The sequence below is a fragment of the Balaenoptera physalus genome, assembly GCF_965194825.1.
Source record: "Balaenoptera physalus genome assembly, chromosome: 11".
Lineage (NCBI taxonomy): Eukaryota > Metazoa > Chordata > Mammalia > Artiodactyla > Balaenopteridae > Balaenoptera > Balaenoptera physalus.
In genome coordinates this window covers 44318351-44337224 of record NC_138896.1, presented here as the reverse complement: position 1 = coordinate 44337224, position 18874 = coordinate 44318351, and the positions used below count along the sequence as shown (strand labels likewise).

General features: G+C 40.1%; 1 protein-coding gene across 22 annotated transcripts in view; it reads left to right on the top strand.

Annotated features, from left to right (window-relative positions):
• DST (dystonin) overlaps window positions 1-18874 on the top strand; it is a 488177-nt gene that overhangs the window by 352982 nt on the left and 116321 nt on the right. For all 22 annotated transcript variants that reach the window (XM_082414288.1, XM_082414278.1, XM_082414289.1 and 19 more), the window contains 5 exons: window positions 1942-2175; window positions 2837-3103; window positions 6171-6719; window positions 8770-8946; window positions 13766-13889. In XM_082414288.1, coding sequence (XP_082270414.1) covers window positions 1942-2175; window positions 2837-3103; window positions 6171-6719; window positions 8770-8946; window positions 13766-13889 — 1351 coding nt within the window. The remainder of the gene's footprint in view (window positions 1-1941; window positions 2176-2836; window positions 3104-6170; window positions 6720-8769; window positions 8947-13765; window positions 13890-18874) is intronic.

Here is an 18874-nt window from a genome sequence, read left to right as displayed (position 1 = left end):
CTGAGCTTGAAACTTTATACTAAGAGTCATACGTCCAGCTCCAACAAGCCAGGTAATTTTCCTGGCTTTATTTTTGGTGAGACATCGAGTGGAGGCGATATAAAGGAGATTTGATAGTGGAAATAGCTTGTGTGATGAGTTAGAATCTGGATCTGTTGAAGCTCAACTCACTTGCAAATCTGGAGACATAGCCATGAGTTTGGGTTCTTTTTCTTTCTTAGCCCCATCCTATTCCTTTCATTGTTCTCTGGAATTTGTTTTTTTTCACTGAAGGAACAAACAATAATGACAGATAAAGAAAGTTTTATTTTGGTGTCAGGAGAAAGAACATTCTCATTGTAACGAGATCATTCAGGTTCCAGTCCCAGACTCTACATGTTGTCAGCTTTGTAACTTAATCTCTCTGGGCCTCACTGCCTTTGCTCAAATTTCCACTATCATGTTATTGTCAGACTTAAATAAATATTTTATGTAAAATGACCAGCACAGTTAATGTCATATAGTAGTGACTCAGTAAAGAGTGTCTCTTTCTTTTTTAAAAAATATTTATTTATTTTAGAGTATAGTTGATTTACAATATTATATTAGTTTCAGATGTACAACACAGTGATTCAACATTTAATATTGGATTGGCCAAAAAGTTCGTTCGGGTTTTCCTGTAACATCTTACAGAAAAACCAGAACGAACTTTTTGGCCAACGCAATAGATGATATACCATTTAAAATTATTTTAACATATTGGCTGCATTCTCTGTGCTGTACAATATATCCTTGTATTTTTTGTATTCTATACATAGCATTCATGGATTAGAAGAATTAATATTGTTAAAATGTCCATACCACTCAAAGAAATCTACAGATTCATTGTGATCCCTATCAAAATACCCATGACATGTTTCACAGAACTAGAACAAATAATCCTAAAGTTTATATGGAACCACAAAAGACCCCAAATAGCCAAAGCAACTTTGAGAAAGAACAAAGCTAAAGTTATCATACTCCTGGATTTCAAACTATCGTACAATGCTATAGTAATAAAATTGTATGGTACTGGCACAAAAACAGACACAGAGATCAATGGAACAGGATAAATAGCCCAGAGATGAACTCACACAGCTATGGTCATTTAATCTACAACACAGGAGGCAAAAATATGCAATGGGGAAAAGACAGTCTCTTCACTAAGTGGTGCTGGGAAAACTGGACAGTATCTCTTTCAATTCAAATACTTCCTAGAAAAATTTGGGGAGGCTTAAAATAAAACTATGGAGAAAAATAATATGAAGAGTTAAACATAGTACTCTATAAGAATGAAAGTGTAAAGGAGGAAAAATTACATAGAGAACTCTAGACAAAGGAAAGCTGTAACTGTTGAGGAGAGATCTTACTCTGAGCTTCCTAGCAGCTAGGGCAAAGAAACAAACATTTTATTTTATATAGCTCTGGTATTTAGAAGTCATCATCATCTTAGTATAGAAATTACATTAGGAATAATTTAGCTCATAACCTTGAGAACTATTTGTTTTTATCCCGAGCAGTAGATATATGTTAAAATTAAATGTTTAGAAACAGAATAGATAATATTACCATGTATTTAAAAGCCTTTATAAATGTACTCACATAATATAAAAAAATCTGGTATGTGCAAATCTGTATAGATTACATTTGTAAATACTTGTTTTTAGTGTTTTACAGACCACATCCATTTGTTAAACTTGCAAATCTCATACCTTTCTTTAATGTTCTTTGAGGTTTCAAATTATATTAAATATTGTGATTTAAATAAACCAACTCAAATTAACAGAGTATTGAATATGCTTTTTCAACCTGTATGTGCTAGATTCTTCTCTGCCCCCCCCCGCCCTGTTTTAGAATTACAATTGTGGAAGAATTAAATAGGTAGTAATTTACTAAGATTTTATTTTTCTTTTGTTTTATAAGGAATTGCAGAAAGATATGCAAGGAAGTGCACAGGCATTGGCAGAAATAGTGAAGAACACAGAGAACTTCTTAAAAGAGAGTGGTGAAAAACTGTCACGAGAAGATAAGGCTCTGATTGAACAGAAACTTAATGAAGCTAAGATAAAGTATGAACAGCTTAACTTAAAGGCAGAACAGTCGAAAAAAGAGCTGGATAAAGTTGTGACGACAGCAATCAAGGAAGAAACGGAAAAGGTCCTTATTCAAATATGTGGTACCCTGTTCTTACGGCTTTGTTGAAAATGATGAGTGTAACAGCGCCTTGATTTATTACGTGGTATCAGGTGGTCATAAGTGATGATTAGCACCAGAGACTAGAATTCTGGGTTTTCATGTATGCAATTGACCAAATACTACAAAGTTTGAAGAATTGGCTTTGTTGAACTTTAAAAAAAAAATTTTATTGAGGTATAGTTGATGTGCAATATTATATGTGTCAGGTGCACAACATAGTGATTCATAAATTTTAAAGGTTATACTCCATTTATATAAAATATTGGCTATCTTCCCTGGGCTGTACAATATATCTTAGTAGCTTATTTATTTTATACATAGTAGTTTGTAGGCTTTGTTAAACTTTTAAAAACAATTTAAGTGGGATTGTCAGGCTTTCTAAATGTGTGAGGTCCATTAATTACAGTTAAAACGTTGGAATGTGTTTTTAAGAACAGTGGAAACTTCAGGGTAACTGCCTGTCGCTGTAAGGCTTAATTTCAGTGTGTTCAGTTTTCATTATGGGTCTGGTTTAATTTCCCTACTCTGATTTTCAATGATCTAAGTATTTGCCTTTGGAAAGTCTTAACACTCTTGCCTCGGCCCACATTCAAGGTTATCTGTTGTGACCTTTCCTGCCTAGGTTGCAGCTGTAAAGCAGCTGGAAGAGAGCAAAACCAAAATCGAAAACCTTTTGGACTGGTTGGCAAATGTTGACAGAGACTCAGGAAGGGCAGGGATGGAACAGAAACAGGTCATTGAACAGAACGGGACTCATTTTCAAGAGGGTGATGGCAAGTCGGTGATGCGAGAAGAGGAGGAAGTTAATGGTAACCTGTTGGATATGGATGTTGACGGGCACGTAGGGACCACCAAGGAGAACCTGAACCAGCAGTACCAGAAGATGAAGGTGAGTGGTTTTAAACAGATGATCTTGTTAAAGTCTATTTTCAGGTCTGTAAAGACAGGAAGCACTTAGCACGTGAGTTATCTTTACAAACCTCAGGGACCCTTGAGAGTAAAGTCCTTGTTTTAGGGTCATCAGTATGTCCGTGTAAGTTATGGTGAGAATTCTAAGCAAGTGAAAAACAGTGGGAAATACATCATTGGATGTGGTGTTCTTCTCCATGAGGCAGAGTTGTAAGGAATTAATAGAAATAACAATAATAGCTAATGTTCGTAGAGCAGTGACAGTGGGCCAGGTACTCTTCAAAGCTCTTCCCATCGTGACTCATTACTCTGTTCATTTAGTTCTCCCCACCACTCTGTCAAATGAGAACATCATTATTATGGTGATGAAATTATTATCATTAATGTTATTCTTATTCTCATTTTACAGATGGGGAAACCGTAACTTACAGAATGAGGTGTCTTGCCTGAGGTTACACTTCTAGTAAGGGATGGAGTTGGGATTTTAAACTAGGCTGTGAGCTCAGTCCCTCTGCTAAATTCCAGCCTGGGCTTGCTGTGCCCTCTTGAGTTTACTCAAGTTCTCTCCAGACTTCAGGTCATCTTTTTGGTGAAGGCTGTGACCGAGAAGAGGAGTGAAAATTCACTGCATGAAAAATCTAGGGTTAACATTAATGCTGCTACAGGAGCCAAGGGAACATTTGAAAGCCATTTTTAAAGTGTCACATAGTTGATCATTTTATTTCAGTGTGTGGCTTTTGACGGGCAGATGCCTGGGCCTCGGGCACATTTGCAGTTCTGTTGTTTGCCTCCGAGTCTTTGTCTTTGGAGTCTTGGGAATTTAATGCTCTCTGTGAAGCTCTTCTAGAACAGGAAGTAGAAAGGAAACCAGAAGAGCTGGGATATTTATTACATCACAATTTCAAGGGGCTATTCCAGAACCTGACTGTAATTGTGTCTTAAAATGAAAAATATAATGAATTCCTAAAGGAACCTGTGAGTCAGGTACAAAGGAGTCAGGAGAGGTTAGTAACTTGACCAAAGGAGTGAAAAAATACCAGCGTGGACCCAGACATACAGGTGCCTTACCGGAAACACTTGTTTTTAGCCACAGCATGAAGTTTGCCTTCTGAACTTTTCACTGCGAAGAGTATGAGAATCTGAAAGTGCTTCACAAATTCCTGCTCTCCTGGCAAAGTGGAGAGATGGCCCAGGCTCGGGAGACACGAGGGCTCTGGTACTAACTCTCTGTGCTACGTGTCCTGGGCCCAGTGCTTCTCCTTCTGCAGCCTGTCTCCCCTCATCTGTAAAAGGAAGGGATGGGTCAGGTGACTTATAGGTACTATATACATCTGTCTGACCTACCAGATGGAGATGGCGTGTGAATATAATTCAAATACCGAAGAGAGAGAAAAGCCTGTGGGAGAAAAGTTATTTAAACAGAAGTATTTGTCCTGTGCCCACTGCGTGGCAGGTGCTGTCACAGACATGGGGACAAGGATTGATGGGTCTGTTCTCGGCTGGCGGCTGGGATCAGACTTCGCGGGAACAGCTGTCCCACAGCAGTGCTTCTTGGCCCTTTGCACTTGATGGCACAGAGCGATATTTTCTCAGCCCCTGAGTGCTCTGTTCCAGGTAGTGAGCAAAATAAATTCCCTGTCTTGATGCTTGCCTGCTGGGGGGGTGACAATGATAGGTCAGGCAGTAAACATCCAAATTCTGTGGGATGCTGGAAGGTGGTAGCTTTTTGCCGAGTTAGGTACAGGTGGGCTCATGGGGTGGGACCACCTTTCAGGGTTAATAGGCTCGTCCGAGTAGGTCCACACGGGGTATGAGATTCCTGCAAAGACTCAGAGGAGGTAGGGGTTGCAGGCAGGTGTCTGAGGGGAGAGATGGAACCAGACAAGAGAACAGCTGGAGAAAGGGGTCCAGAAGTGCCCGCAGGTGGGGGCGGGGTAGAGGTGGGAGGCCGAGTGTGTGGTGTGGGGAGGGGGGAGGGCCAGATCGGAGAGGGAGCTCGGAGGTGATGGGATCAGGCTGTATGGCTCCACGTAAGCCATTACAAGAAATGTGGAAAATGGCCCAGAAGGATTACTATGCTTTTTTTTTTTTTTTTATTGAAGTGGAGTTGATTTACAATGTTGTATTAGTTTCTGCTGTACAGCAAAGTGATTCAGTTATGCGTATGTATACATTCTTTTCTGTATTATTTTCCATTACGCTATTTACCACATTTTAATGGCATATTGGGGTGGATGGAAGAATCTGGTTATGGCTGGAGAGGAAGGGACTCTAGCCGCTGAGGCCCACACGGCTGAGGGCTGAGGGCAGGTAGCTGTGCACACCTGTGACCTTTCTGCCCCACACCTGTGACCTGCCAGACGCTCTGCTCTTGCCTCCAGGGTGGACTTTGGTCCCTGACATGTGCCAGGCTCCACGGGCAGTGTTCTCTGTGTGCGGTTTCCTGTGCTCCTTTCAGCAAACCTGTGATGGGTAGGGTTACTGTCCCATTTTCCACGTGCAGGAAACTGAGACCCAGTCAGCTGAGTAGCTCCAAGATGCTCCTCTATTATACGTGTTCCTCTAACTTCCTTTGGGCTTCTCCGAATGTATGTTGTTCTTGTTTACTGATTATCGTAGTGTTTTTATAGGTTTCAAATTATAGATTCTTTTTTTCCTATTAAATATCTTTTCAGGATCATTTCCTAAGAAAAAATATTGTACTTCCTTGATCAATAATTAGGTAAAGACATTGACAGTCCCTTTAGGGGGCTCGTAAGGAAGGGATGAGTAAAATGAGAGCAGATTGTAGGTGCTTGTTTTAAGGCTGGAACAGAAATTTATTCCATTTTTTCCAAACTTCTCAAAAACAGTACTTTCCAGAGAAGATTGGAAATTTTAAAATTAGATTTTAAAATTAGCTGCTCACAAAGCAGCGTTTGCTTTTAGGAAGTTCACCATTAAGAGGGAAACAGTGGGCACCCTAGGCAGGTTGATGGGAAGCAGGCCTGCGGGTCCTGGGTCTGTGGGTCCTGCATCCACGTGATGCCTGATCTGCTCTCCCGCAGGCCCGGCATGCGGAGCTCGTGGCCCAGCACCAGGCCGTCCTTGTGGCCACCCAGGCGGCCCAGGCCTTGCTGGAGAAGCAGGGCCACCACCTCTGCCCGGAAGAAAAGGAGAAGCTGCAGAGGAACGTGAAGGAGCTGAAGGCGCATTATGAAAGCGCGCTGGCCGAGTCGGAGAAGAGGATGCGGCTGACCCACTCCCTGCAGGAGGAGCTGGAGAAGTTTGACGCCGACTACGGCGAGTTTGAGCAGTGGCTGCAGCAGTCGGAACAAGAGCTGGAGAACCTGGAAGCAGGTGCCGACGACCTCGGTGGTCTGGCGGCCAAACTGAAGAGGCAGAAGAGCTTCTCGGAAGATGTCATTTCGCACAAAGGAGACTTGAGGTACATCACGATCTCTGCGAACAGAGTGTTGGAAGCAGCCAAGTCTTGCAGCAGGAGAGAGGGAGGTGGCCGGGCTGAACGGGACCACCTGGACACCTCTGCCACCCACAGAGAAGTCCAGGGCAGGCTAGACCACGCCACCGACCGCTTCAGGTCCCTCTACACGAAGGTAATTTCATTTTTTTAAAATTGAAGTACAGTCGATTTACAATGTTGCGTTAATTTCTGCTGTACAGCCAAGTGTTTCAGTTATACATATACATATATATATTCTTTTTCATATTCTTTTCATTATGGTTTATCTCAGGATATTGACTATAGTTCCCTGTGCTATACAGTAGGACTTTGTTGTTTATCCATCCTGTATATAATAGTTTGCATCTGCTCATCCCAGACTCTGAATCCTTCTCTCCCCACCCCACTCCACCTTGGCAACCACAGGTCTGTTCTCTATGTCTGTGAGTCTGTTTCTATTTCCTAGATAACTTCATTTGTGTCATATTTTAGATTCCACATATAAGTGATATCGTATGGTATTTGTCTTTCTCTTTCTGACTTACTTTACTTACTGTGATAATCTCTAGGTCCATCCATGTTGCTGCAAATGATATTACTTTGTTCATTATTATGCCTGAGCAATATTCCATTGTATATATGTACCACATCTTCTTTATCCATTCATCTGTCGGTGGACATTTAGATTGCTTCCAAGTCCTGGCTATTGTAAATAGTTCTGCTATGAACACAGGGGTGCACGTATCTTTTTGAATTATAGTTTTGTCTGGGTATATGACCGGGAGTGGGATTGCAGGATCATATGGTAGCTCTATTTTCAGTTTTTTAAGGACCCTCCATACTGTTCTCCATAGTGGCTGTATCAATTTACATTCCCACCAACAGTGCAGGAGGGTTCCCTTTTCTCCACACCCTCTCCAGCATTTATTGTTTGTAGACTTTTTGATGATGGCCATTCTGACCAGTGTGAGGTGATACCTCATTGTAGCTTTGATTTGCATTTCTCTGATAATTAGCGATGTTGAGCATCTTTTCATGTGCCTCTTGGCCATCTGTGTGTCTTTGGAGAAATGTCTATAGTTCTCCTTCCCATTTTTTGATTGGGTTGTTTGTTTTTTTGTTGAGTTGTATGAGCTGTTTGTATGTTTTGGAAATTAAGCCCTTGCCGGTTGCATCGTTTGCAAATTCCGTAGGTTGTCTTTTCATTTTATTTATAGTTTCCTTTTCTGTGCAGTAAGGTAGTTTCATTTTAAGGCATGAGGGATCTGTGCATGTAGTTTTCGTTCTGTCCTCTTTAGTTTTGGAATTAGAAGCAAGAAATCTGAAAACTGAAGCAGGGAAAATAAAGTATTTTCATCCTACTTCCCTCCGTCTTATTAATCTACTTTACTTCTGAAAAATATGTTTAAAGATTAGGAACGTAAAGTTATTTATTAAGTTCATTTGGAGTGATTTCCAGGCAGCCCTAGCTGTAAAACTCTGTATTACCTGTTTTGCCCAGCAGGTGGCGGGTATATTTTGACTCTAAACAGAGTGGTTTGCTGTTTTGCAGTCTCTGAAGCTTGAGAACTGAAGCTTCCTCTCAGATAATTCCCTTCACAAGGAATTCGTTTTACACATATATTTGGTCTGTGTATTATTTTAATACTTAATGGCTAACAGACTGTTTCAATTTTATTATTCTCATGGACCAGTAAGAGAGTTTTGTTTTAAAAAAAAAGCGAAACTGAGAAAACATGTTTCTGTTTAGAATATAAGCTGACCAGGCTGCACAAATGTCTTGAAAAGCATCGTTGGCTGTTGGCCTTGGCTTCCTTCTGGTCTAGATTATTTGCACTCCTTGTGTTAATCAGTCTTGTGCAGCATATAGAAGTGATTTATGAAGCACCTTGAAAACCTTTCCATCTGATGCATACTATACACGTGGTGTGTAAACTCCATGGAGACGAGCCCCCTCTGATGACTGACACCTAAACCCTTCATTCTGGATTAAGATCCAGCCCTCGTGCAGATGTTTTTGAATTGGTTAGTTTTTGACTTGTTAGAGGAAGCGTCTTCCTATAAAGGAGAAAATCTTCGCCCTACAGTTTTTGCTCACTTTGGTTGAAATCTGGTGTTTTACAGGTGGCGTAACCCATAGGTCCTGAGGATTATATATAAAGTAGTGGATTTTAATCCCCACCCTTCTCTCTTTCGATTTTCAGTGCAATGTCCTTGGGAATAACCTCAAAGATCTGGTGGATAAATACCAACACTATGAAGATGCTTCATGTGGGCTTCTCTCTGGGCTCCAGGCTTGCGAGGCCACGGCGAGCAAACACTTATCTGAGCCCATTGCCGTGGACCCTAAAAATCTGCAGAGGCAACTAGAAGAGATGAAGGTAAAAAAAAAAAAAAAAAAGGGAAAAGAGAGATCCAGCCCCAAGGTAGTTCCATGGAATGCCCTCAGCTCTCCCCCACTTTTGTGATCGTTCCCCCAAGGGCAGGGGAGGAAGGGATGGGAAGGTGTGTGTCTCCCTCTGGGGGGAGTTACAACTTGATGTCTGTTCGTTTCTCTTTCTTCTACTGTGGTTTTAGCTGGTCCGACATTGCTGTCATGGTTCGTATTCCCCACCTCCTCATCCCCAGACAAAGACCGGTCCTGCCTGGGCCACTTGTGATCTTTACACTTATTTTTTTTAAAAAACTTCTTATTTTATATTGGAGTGTAGCTGATTAACAATGTTGTGATAGTTTCAGGTGCACAGCAAAGCAACTCAGCCATACATATACATATACATGTACCCATTCTCCCCCAGACTCCCCTCCCATCCTTGTTCATTGTCTTCTCCTGCATTACCACCAAGCTCCACAGGGCAGATGCTTGGTCTGTTTTGTTCAGTGCTGTATCCCTGGGCCCTCGTAGGTCCTCGATGAACATTTGTTCATGAATGGACCGGGGGACGGCAGGGGTGTCACTGTCACACTCCGTGTGGGTTCCTGTTGGGTTACCCCCGATTCACAGAGGTACACACTTCAGTTATCACCTTGCCCACTTCTCAGAGAGGCCGCCTGCCCTTTTGAACATTCAGACTTGATGGGGGAATTGTGTAAATGTCTCAGCCCCACCCACAGTGGCAGAGAGAGTCTAGCCATTTCTTACATTCCAAGCATATTTTAAAATCCTCATGTGAGGGGAGAAAATTTTTGAAAAATTTTATTCTTCTTCCATGTGACCAATAATTTTGAGTTTGAAAGTTTCATGTCTTAAATCTTTTCTGTGCTTCCTTTTAGCAGATGGGTAGCAATAGCTCATTTCTGCCTAGATAGAAAGCAAACACTGTAATGCCAGTGAAAATACTGCCTTTCAGAATTTGGTTGCATCTGTTAGTTAGAGTCAGAAATCATTATTGTGCGTTAACAAGGGAAACAGGTACCCTACTGACTTAGCTTAATGTTAGGTATTGCCTGAGACCAGTGTCTTCTGGCTGGAAGAAAGCTGTCTTACCCTGGGGTGAACTGTGGCAGGTTAAGGCCAAGCAGAGAGAAGGGGGAGGAAGCGTGGGGTGAGAGGAGAGAGGAGGGGCTGGGGCTGAAAGGGTGGAGAGCTCTGTGTTTTCCTGGGCTGGAGTTTACCCAGGGCTACACAGGCACCAGGGCCGTGTCCTGGGCCAGGTCAGCCCCGACGTTGATGCAGCTTCCCCACTTCAGGAGTGCATTTTCAGTCTTGAGGCTTTTTTTTTTTTTTTTTTTGGTTTGTTTTTGTCTCTCTCTTTCCGACAAGCCCAAGAACAGATCTGTCTTAATGAAGCTTTTGGTCCCCACGGGATGACGGGTCCAAGGGCAGTGTATGTTGGTAGAGGATATGTTGTGACAATAAAGGCCATTATTTTAATAGGAAATGCCAGGAGCGGCATAATTATTAAGATTGCTTGTATTACATTTAATTCGGAAGTTAGGTATTTTTAGCATCGGAAACTGTGAAATAGACGTAACACATTTTAAGTTAGGTCTGTATTAGCAAACTGATTGCATCCTGTGTAAAAGTAGTTTTAATGTAGCTAAAGCAAAAACAAACAAACAAACAAAAAAATGAAATGAATGCTATGGCTTTTTAATGAAATGGAAACATGGATTAATTCTAGAACTGGAACACTACCTTGGTATGTGCTGAGGAAAAAGACTCCTCTAGTCCTCAGGCAGCCAAAGAAATAGAAAAAGAGTGCAGCGTTTCAAAGGAGAATTCCCAATTAAGCCACAGCATAATTTTAGAATTAAATGCGTGATTAAAGTTGTTCCTGGCATATGGACGTGTTTTCCTCAAAGATGATCTGAGCAGGTAGAGAGGATACATTTTTATGAGGATTAAGGAGTCTCCATTTCTTTCATTTTATTACCGACATCTTACAATCATTTTTCTTTTTAACAGTAATACAAACACATAAGACTACTACCAAACAATCAGTCTTTTGTACATTTACAATACTAACTTCTACTTATATTCTGTTGTATGATAAATGTAATTTGGGGCACCCAGTGGGTACATTTGAAATATTTTTGGCCAATAACACATTGCTACTAGCGTTATTTTTAAAGTGGCTGTTGGCTGTGTTGTCAGCAGTCTGATACCCCTGGGCTAGAATGATGCTCTTCATAATCAGTGGACAAAACAAGATTTTAGCTTCATATGAGGCACAGAAAGGCAGGATCCTGGGACCCTTCTAGAGGCCTGGGTTTGGAGCCAGGCATGGGGCCAGGTAACATTGACAACATCGACCTTCCAGGCTTGCTCTGATCTCTGGGAGGGTGATGAGTGTCGGGAAACTTTTATGAGCTGGACGAGTGCCCACGGCTTTGTAAACTTCACCCTTTTCTGGTCCAGGCTGGAGACCAAGGTCATTATCTTGCAGTGTTCCCTGTCACAGATGCTTCTTTCATGTTTTGATTTCATTGAAATCCATTAAAAACAATATATGGCACCCATTTGAATACTTTAATTTGCAGTTTTGTCCCAAAGTAGTGTTATAAACCACTACCATAGCTAAACTAAAACCTGATAATGTTAGGAACTAAAAACTACTGACTCTTGAACATAATTATGAAGAGAAAAGGCATGGGATGTTTTGAAGAGAAGAGGTGAAGAAGAGATGCTTTTCTTGTAATCCATTTCTAAGTTTTAGGATGGTAGGTAGGGCCATCTTTGGTACTGGATGTTTTATAAAACCATGATCACTTTTACATAAATTTATTCATTCAGAGACATTTATGTTCTAGGCCCACTGTTAGGTTTTTTGAAGACACAAAGGGGTTAAAACCCTATCTCTGTCCTTGGGGAACCCACATTCTAAAAAATAATTTTTGGAGGTGCCTTTAAATTTATTTCATTTCCTATATAACTGTGTGATGCAAATAAGTTGTACGTGTGGCTTAGGCTTCAGTCCATTATAGGTAAAGTTCCTATTTTGAGGAATTTCTTACACTTAACTGCAACTAAACTTGTGGGAGAATTTCCCAAACTGATCACTCTGATGCAGATTCTTTGGCCTCTTAGAACAACTGTAGGATCTGGTATTCAGATCACAGATCCCATGCTGGTCATAGATTGTTGAGCCTTTGGACATGTGCACAGCTGCCTGTATATTATCACAGTTTCTTGGATATGAGAATTAATTGAGGAAAATTTTGCCATTGGCTTTAGACATTTGCTTTTTTTGTTGTTGTTGAAGGCTGAAATAGAGGGGGATCTTTTAAAACCTTACACTTGATATCTTCATTTATTTACTTATTCATTCAGTTGTTTATTCCAGAAATTTTCGTTAATGCCATGTACCCAGCACTGGGCTAGGCAGTGATAATAGAAAGCCGAATACTATCAATTCCTAGTTCTCAAGGAGGTTCCAGTTTGATAGAAGAGACAAATCGGTGCAGTGTTATTCACAGGGCATGTGTGGGAGCTTCTGGGGGCAGTGCTCCAACTCGGGGTGAGGAGAGACAGGGAAGGTCTCCCAGCTGAATGTTACAGGTAAGAGCCAAGCTCAGGGTCGCCTCCCAAGGTCTGTGTGTAGAGATGCTAGGGCCTTGGGTCCAGCAAGAGCAAATCGCTGAGGGATAGCTGTGTCGTGGGATGCTTCTGGAACAGGAGGGGGAGAAAGATGAGATTGAAGACAGAATTAAGGAATAGATTCCCTTGGACAATTGATGGCAGGCTCCAGTATCCCCTTTATTCTGAAGCAAGAGGAAGCTATGAAAGCTTTTAAGAGGGGAGCGATGCAGTCAGGTATGTGTCTTCCATAAAACATATCAGGGGCTGTATCAGGGGAGAGACTGGAGGCAGGGGCACAGTTAGGAGGCTTTTTCCAGTTCAGTGAGAGGTTGTCCTGTAGTGATTCAGAAATACAGAACCAGAGCCAGATTTGAAAAAAATATTAAGCAGGTGAAATTGTCAGGGCTTGCTGGTTGGTTTGCAGGTGGGAAGGAAGGAAGAGGCTCAAGTACCACCTGGGTGATGATGCAGCCCCAGGAGGATGCCCAAATCCACACCTTCCCCAGGACCTGCCCCAGGGCCACCCCATGGAGAAGGCCCCTCCTCCCTTCCCAGGTCCTCCTCCCTCAACCTTTTTCTTATTCATCTTTGGCACTTACCACTTCCTGCCTTAGACTAGAAGATCCCCATGGGTAAGCTTTGTGTCTGTTTGATTTTTGTATTTTCACAAAACGTAGCAAGCTTTTTTGGAATTTGTTAGATATTAAGTAACTTTTGTTGCATTAACGGAAATAAATATGACTCAGCATTGGGTCAGGATGTGCAAGTCCTTAATTATCTCCTTCCCTGGAGTCAGAAATGGTCTCAAAGGGGCTCTGCTGTTTGTGTGTTTTTTACTTGTCTTTGTTTTCCGGTGGTTGTGGGGATATTGTATAGAGTCTGGGAGTGGGATTGAGGGGAACTCAGGCTGAGGGTGGAGGGTTTCAGGATCAGGAATCAGGCCGGTTATCATGAGCATATGCTGAGGGTTTATTCCAGGACTGAACTTGAATGTTCCCGACTGGCTGATGGTTTTGCTAATGTCACTTTATAACTGGACTTATTCTAAGAATTCTGGAGTAAGCTTCTACTGATGACAAGTCTGCTCTGTCCAATTTATCTTACTGTGAATCGTTTTTTCATATTGGAAATCTGTTATTTAGTCCTACTGAATATAATTGAGGCATTCAATCCTCCAGGCTCTACAGGGACAGATATCAAGTCAGCAGGTGGCTGTAGAGAAACTGAAAAAAACAGCTGAAGTGTTGTTAGACGCCAGGGGATCTTTACTTCCCGCCAAGAACGACATCCAGAAAACACTGGGTGAGTGTGCATTTCCTCGTGTCTGGTCTTACATGTCCGTTCTAAATGAAAGTCTCATAGTAGATACGGAGACGTCGCTCGCTAGCATATTCTGCATCACTCTGTCCTTTCACTGTGCAATGACCCTTCTCAGTCAGGGCAGAGGCACGCTCTCCTTGGCAGGTGTATTAGGATCTTGGGAGTGGGGACTGGGCTTTGTGGTTTGCATACCTAAGTTTTAATTTTTTATTTAGAAAATGTAGCAAAAACTTTTAAAAATTTTAAATTTAATATTAGAATATAGTTGATTTACAGTGTTGTGTTTAGTTTCAGGTGTACAGCAAAGTGATACAGTTACACATATACATATATCCATTCTTTTTCAGATTCTTTTCCCATATAGATTATTACAGAATACTGAGTAGAGTTCCGTGTGCTATACAGCAGGTCCTTGTTGATTTTATCTATTTTATATATAGTACTGTGTATTTGTTAATCCCAAACTCCTAACTTATCCCTCCCTGCTACGTTTCCCCTTTGGTGACCATAAGTTTGTTTTCGAAGTCTGTGAGTCTGTTTCCATTCTGTAAATAAGTTCATTTGTATCATTTTTTTTTAGATTCTACATATAAATGATATCACATGATATTTGTCTTTCTCTGCCTGATTTACTAAACTCAGTATGATAATCTCTAGGTCCATCCTTGTTGCTGCAAATGGCATTAGTTCATTCTTTTTTATGGCTGAGTATTATTGCATTGTATATATGTACCACATCTTCTTTATCCATTCATCTGTCGATGGGCATTTAGGTTGCTTCCATGACCTGGCTATTGTAAATAGTGTTGCAATGAACACTGGCGTGCATGTGTCTTTTTGAGTTATGGTTTTCTCTGGGTATATGCCCAGTAGTGGGATTGCTGAGTCATATGGTAATTCTATTTTTAGTTTTTTAAGGAACCTCCATACTGTTTTCCATAGTGGTTTTACCAATTTACATTCCCACCAACAGTGTAGAAGGGTTCCCTGTTCTCCACACCCTCTCCAGCATTTATTGTTTGTGGACTTTTTGATGATGGCCATTCTGACCGGTGTGTGGTGAACACTTCGTTGTAGTTTTGATGTCCATTTCTCTAACAATTAGTGATGTTGAGCATCTTTTCATGTGCTTTTGGTTAATGTCTTCTTTGGAGAAATGTCTATTTAGATCTTCTGCCCAATTTTTGATTGGGTTGTTTGTTTTTTTGATACTGAGCTGCATGTGCTGTTTGCATATTTTGGAGATTATTCTCTTGTTGGTTGCTTCATTTGCAAATATTTTCTCCCATTCTGTGGGTTGTCTTTTCATTTTGTTTATGGTTTCCTTTGCTGTGCAAAACCTTTTAAGTTTAATTAGGTCCCATTTATTTATTGTTGTTTTTATTTTTATTACTCTAGGAGGTGGATCCAAAAAGATATTGCTGCGATTTATGTCAAAGACATAAATCGTTCATTCTTGCAGACATTCAGAAGACTATCTTTTATTCTAAGAGTTTTATAATACCCAGCCTTACATTTAGGGTTTTTTTTAATTTTTATTTTATATTAGAGTATAGTTGATTTACAAAAATCTCTTTATGTATGCAACAGTCACAGAAAGTAGAACCTAACAAGTTTCTGTTGTTTGATGGGATTGGGCCGAGCTAGACTCTCAACCTAAGTCCAGAATAGACTCTTGGAGGGATCTTCTTGTCAAAAGCAGGAGCACGGGGTTAAGAGGTTAAGATGTTCCTGCTTCTCCTTTTCGTGGGGTCTTTGGCCTCACAGGGTTCTTCCGTGATCCTAGAAACCCTGTCCAGTTACAGCGATGCTTTTGCGTCCTCTCACATTAGGTGGTGCCTTTCCTGAGGAAAGAGCTGTTGTATATTACCTTTGTATCGACTCACAGTATTTAGTTTAAACGCACAGTGGGTTATCAATTAACATTGTTTATTGTCTTATTATATTTTTTGTTTTGACTTTGCTACTTTTCCTATATTTAATGTGTGGTTTCAGGTTATTAAATATTTCTCAGTGTGAAATAAAAAACTTTAACATAGCAAATGATTAACATACCTTTCACCCCAAGAGAGCTGGCATTAAAATCTGAGTTGAAATTGTAGGTAAAGAGAAGGATGAAGCTTTGCTCTTTTAAAACCACTCTGTAGAAGTCAAACCTTTTTCTTTCTTAAAGACATTCAGAATCTTTTTTTAAAATTTATTTTCAGATGATTTATTTCCAGCAGTGTATGATATGCTCCTTCTAACCTACAGGAAAAATATTTCATCTTATTTTGCCCAACGGGATTTTGTATTCAAAGAGGCAAAAACCCTGGAGGCAAAATATCAGTAATATGACATAAAGTCCTGCACTGTTTCAAGAAAATGTAAAAAAAAAAAAATATATATATATATATATATACATTTTCTGTTACAATATTTCATCATGGATTTAAACACTGATATAGTGCAATTTTTTTATCAATATATATTTTTAATAAATTTATTTTATTTTTATTTATTTTTGGCTGCATTGTGTCTTTGTTGCTGCGTATGGGCTTTCTCTAGTTGTGGCGAGCGGGGGCTACTCTTCGTTGTGGTGCGCGGACTTCTCATTGCGGTGGCTTCTCTTGTTGCGGAGCACTGGCTCTAGGCACGTGGGCTTCAGAAGTTGTGGCACACGGGCTTCAGTAGTTGTGTCTTGCGGGCTGTAGAGCACAGGCTCAGTAGTTGTGACGCACGGGCTTAGCTGCTCCGCAGCATGTGGGATCTTCCCGGACCAGGGCTCGAACCCATGTCCCTCGCATGGGCAGGCGGATTCTTAACCCCTGAGCCACCAGGGAAGTCCCTATCAATATTTTTTAATTGAAGTATAGTTGATTTACAGTGTTGTGTTAATTACTGCTGTACAGCAAAGTGATTCAGTTGTTCATATATATACGTTCTTTTTTTAATATTCTTTTCCATCATGGTTTATCACAGGTTATTGAATATAGCTCCCTGTGCTATACAGTAGGACCTTGTTGTTTATCCATCCTATAGATAAGAGTTTACATCTGCTAACCCCAACATCCCACTGCATCCCTACCCCAGCCCCCTCCGCCTTGGCAACTACTAGTCTGTTCTCTAGAGACATTCAGAATCTTTTGATCATGCACCTTGTCACGTAATTTTCAGTATGTGTATATAGATGCTCAGAGATGCACACGTATTTATAAATTACATACACCTATTGCTATCTTAGCATATTATGTACATTATAAGACCCCAAAATATAAAATGTTAAAGTAGAAGTTAAAACCGCGAATGATCCTGTGTCCCAGACCACTGCCTTCACCTCCCACCTTGGCAACCACTGCTCTTGGGACAGGGGCTTGGGGGAGAAAAGACAATATTATATGTAATTCTGGTATTTGAAGAGGCATTTTGACACCTTCCCATTTTTAACTTTACACAATTTCACTTTCATTTGTTTAAAATCCATGTTACATTATTTTAAGACTAAAGCTTCTCTCTGGCATAGTTTTTTAGGAATATGTGAAAGTATATTTAAGATATAGAGGAGTTTCTCTAAGATCTATTTGACTTCTAAGAAAACCAACCACTTAAAAAAGTAACATTCTTAAAGTAAATTTTGTTTGTACCTTTTTCTAAAATATCTTTTAATTACTAAAATCAAGAATTTACTTCAGTGGCAATATTTTATTACTAAGGAGTCCAAAAGTAAACTAGTACAATATGTTAATTTAAAAATAATTTTTTTTATTGAAGTATAGTAGATTTACAATGTTGTGTGTGTTAATTTTATTAAAGTAGCTCACTTTGCTTGGGAAATCACTTACCATAGCTAAACAGATATGATGGTGCCCTATTGAAGCACAGAACCACCCATTTGAGAAACAACTCACCTGCCAGTCGCAGCCTGCAGTTCAGATGATCTGCTCTGTGACTTTCAAATCAGGGTTGTACTTGAACCTGCTGCTTGTCTGCCCTCAGCATCTTGGTGCATATTAAACTCTGTCCCCTCCCTGTTACCCTTCTCAGGGGCTTCATTGTGTTTTCGTGAAAGGAGCATGATTGTCTCTTTCAACCATCCAAGCTTAACCTCTCAATTCAGTGAAAATTTGTCAAACTGTTTTCTCATGATATAATATTAGAACAAGCAAAAAGAAATAGTTTTTTTATATGGATTATGTACCATGAGCTAAACATAAGCATGTAAGAGATTTCATTTTTATAGAGATGTCAATATTTTCTTCCATTGAAACATTTTACAGTGTATCAGAAATAATTAAAATTCTTTTCAGATTCTTGGACAGTAGGTGATAAATTGATGATTAAAAACATTGTTATCCAAAGAGGTGGAGTGGGGGGAGGGAGAGGTGAATACACTAAAAACCACTGTTCTTTGAACTTCTCATTGGTCTTGCAGTATAGATGTAGGCTGTTAAAATATAGAGCTTTATATATGAATGAAAACTAGCCAGAAAGGTTTTTTTTTAAAGCATCTTAAGTCTTTAGAATTGAAAGTAAAGTTAATCTTATCTGAGACAGGTCAGCCTGCTAACATTGTTTATTTTTCCCTTTGCCTGCTATTAAACTTATCAAATACATTCTATCTGTGTTATCTTAGAAGGATCATCTCAACCTTCTGTATTTTATGTGAATTTTCATTGTGTGTTGTCTATTTTCTCAGTACATTTGCATCTGCTAACTTCTGTGCATTTGAGTACTTTGCTTAGGATGTGAAGGATGAGAAAAACTTAAATCTGTGTGTGTGTGTGTGTGTGTGTACGTGAGAGAGAGAGAGCATGCGCGAGCAAGAAAGATTGAAATAATTTTTATGCGTAAAGGTTAATTCTTAATAAATCTTTATAAGAGTATATTGTTTATTGAGATTAGCTCTGTAAGACTGTCACCTTTTTTTTAATTTCCATGTAGTTATCAAGTGTGGCTAATTTGAAGTCAGGTTGAGAACCAATATTTAT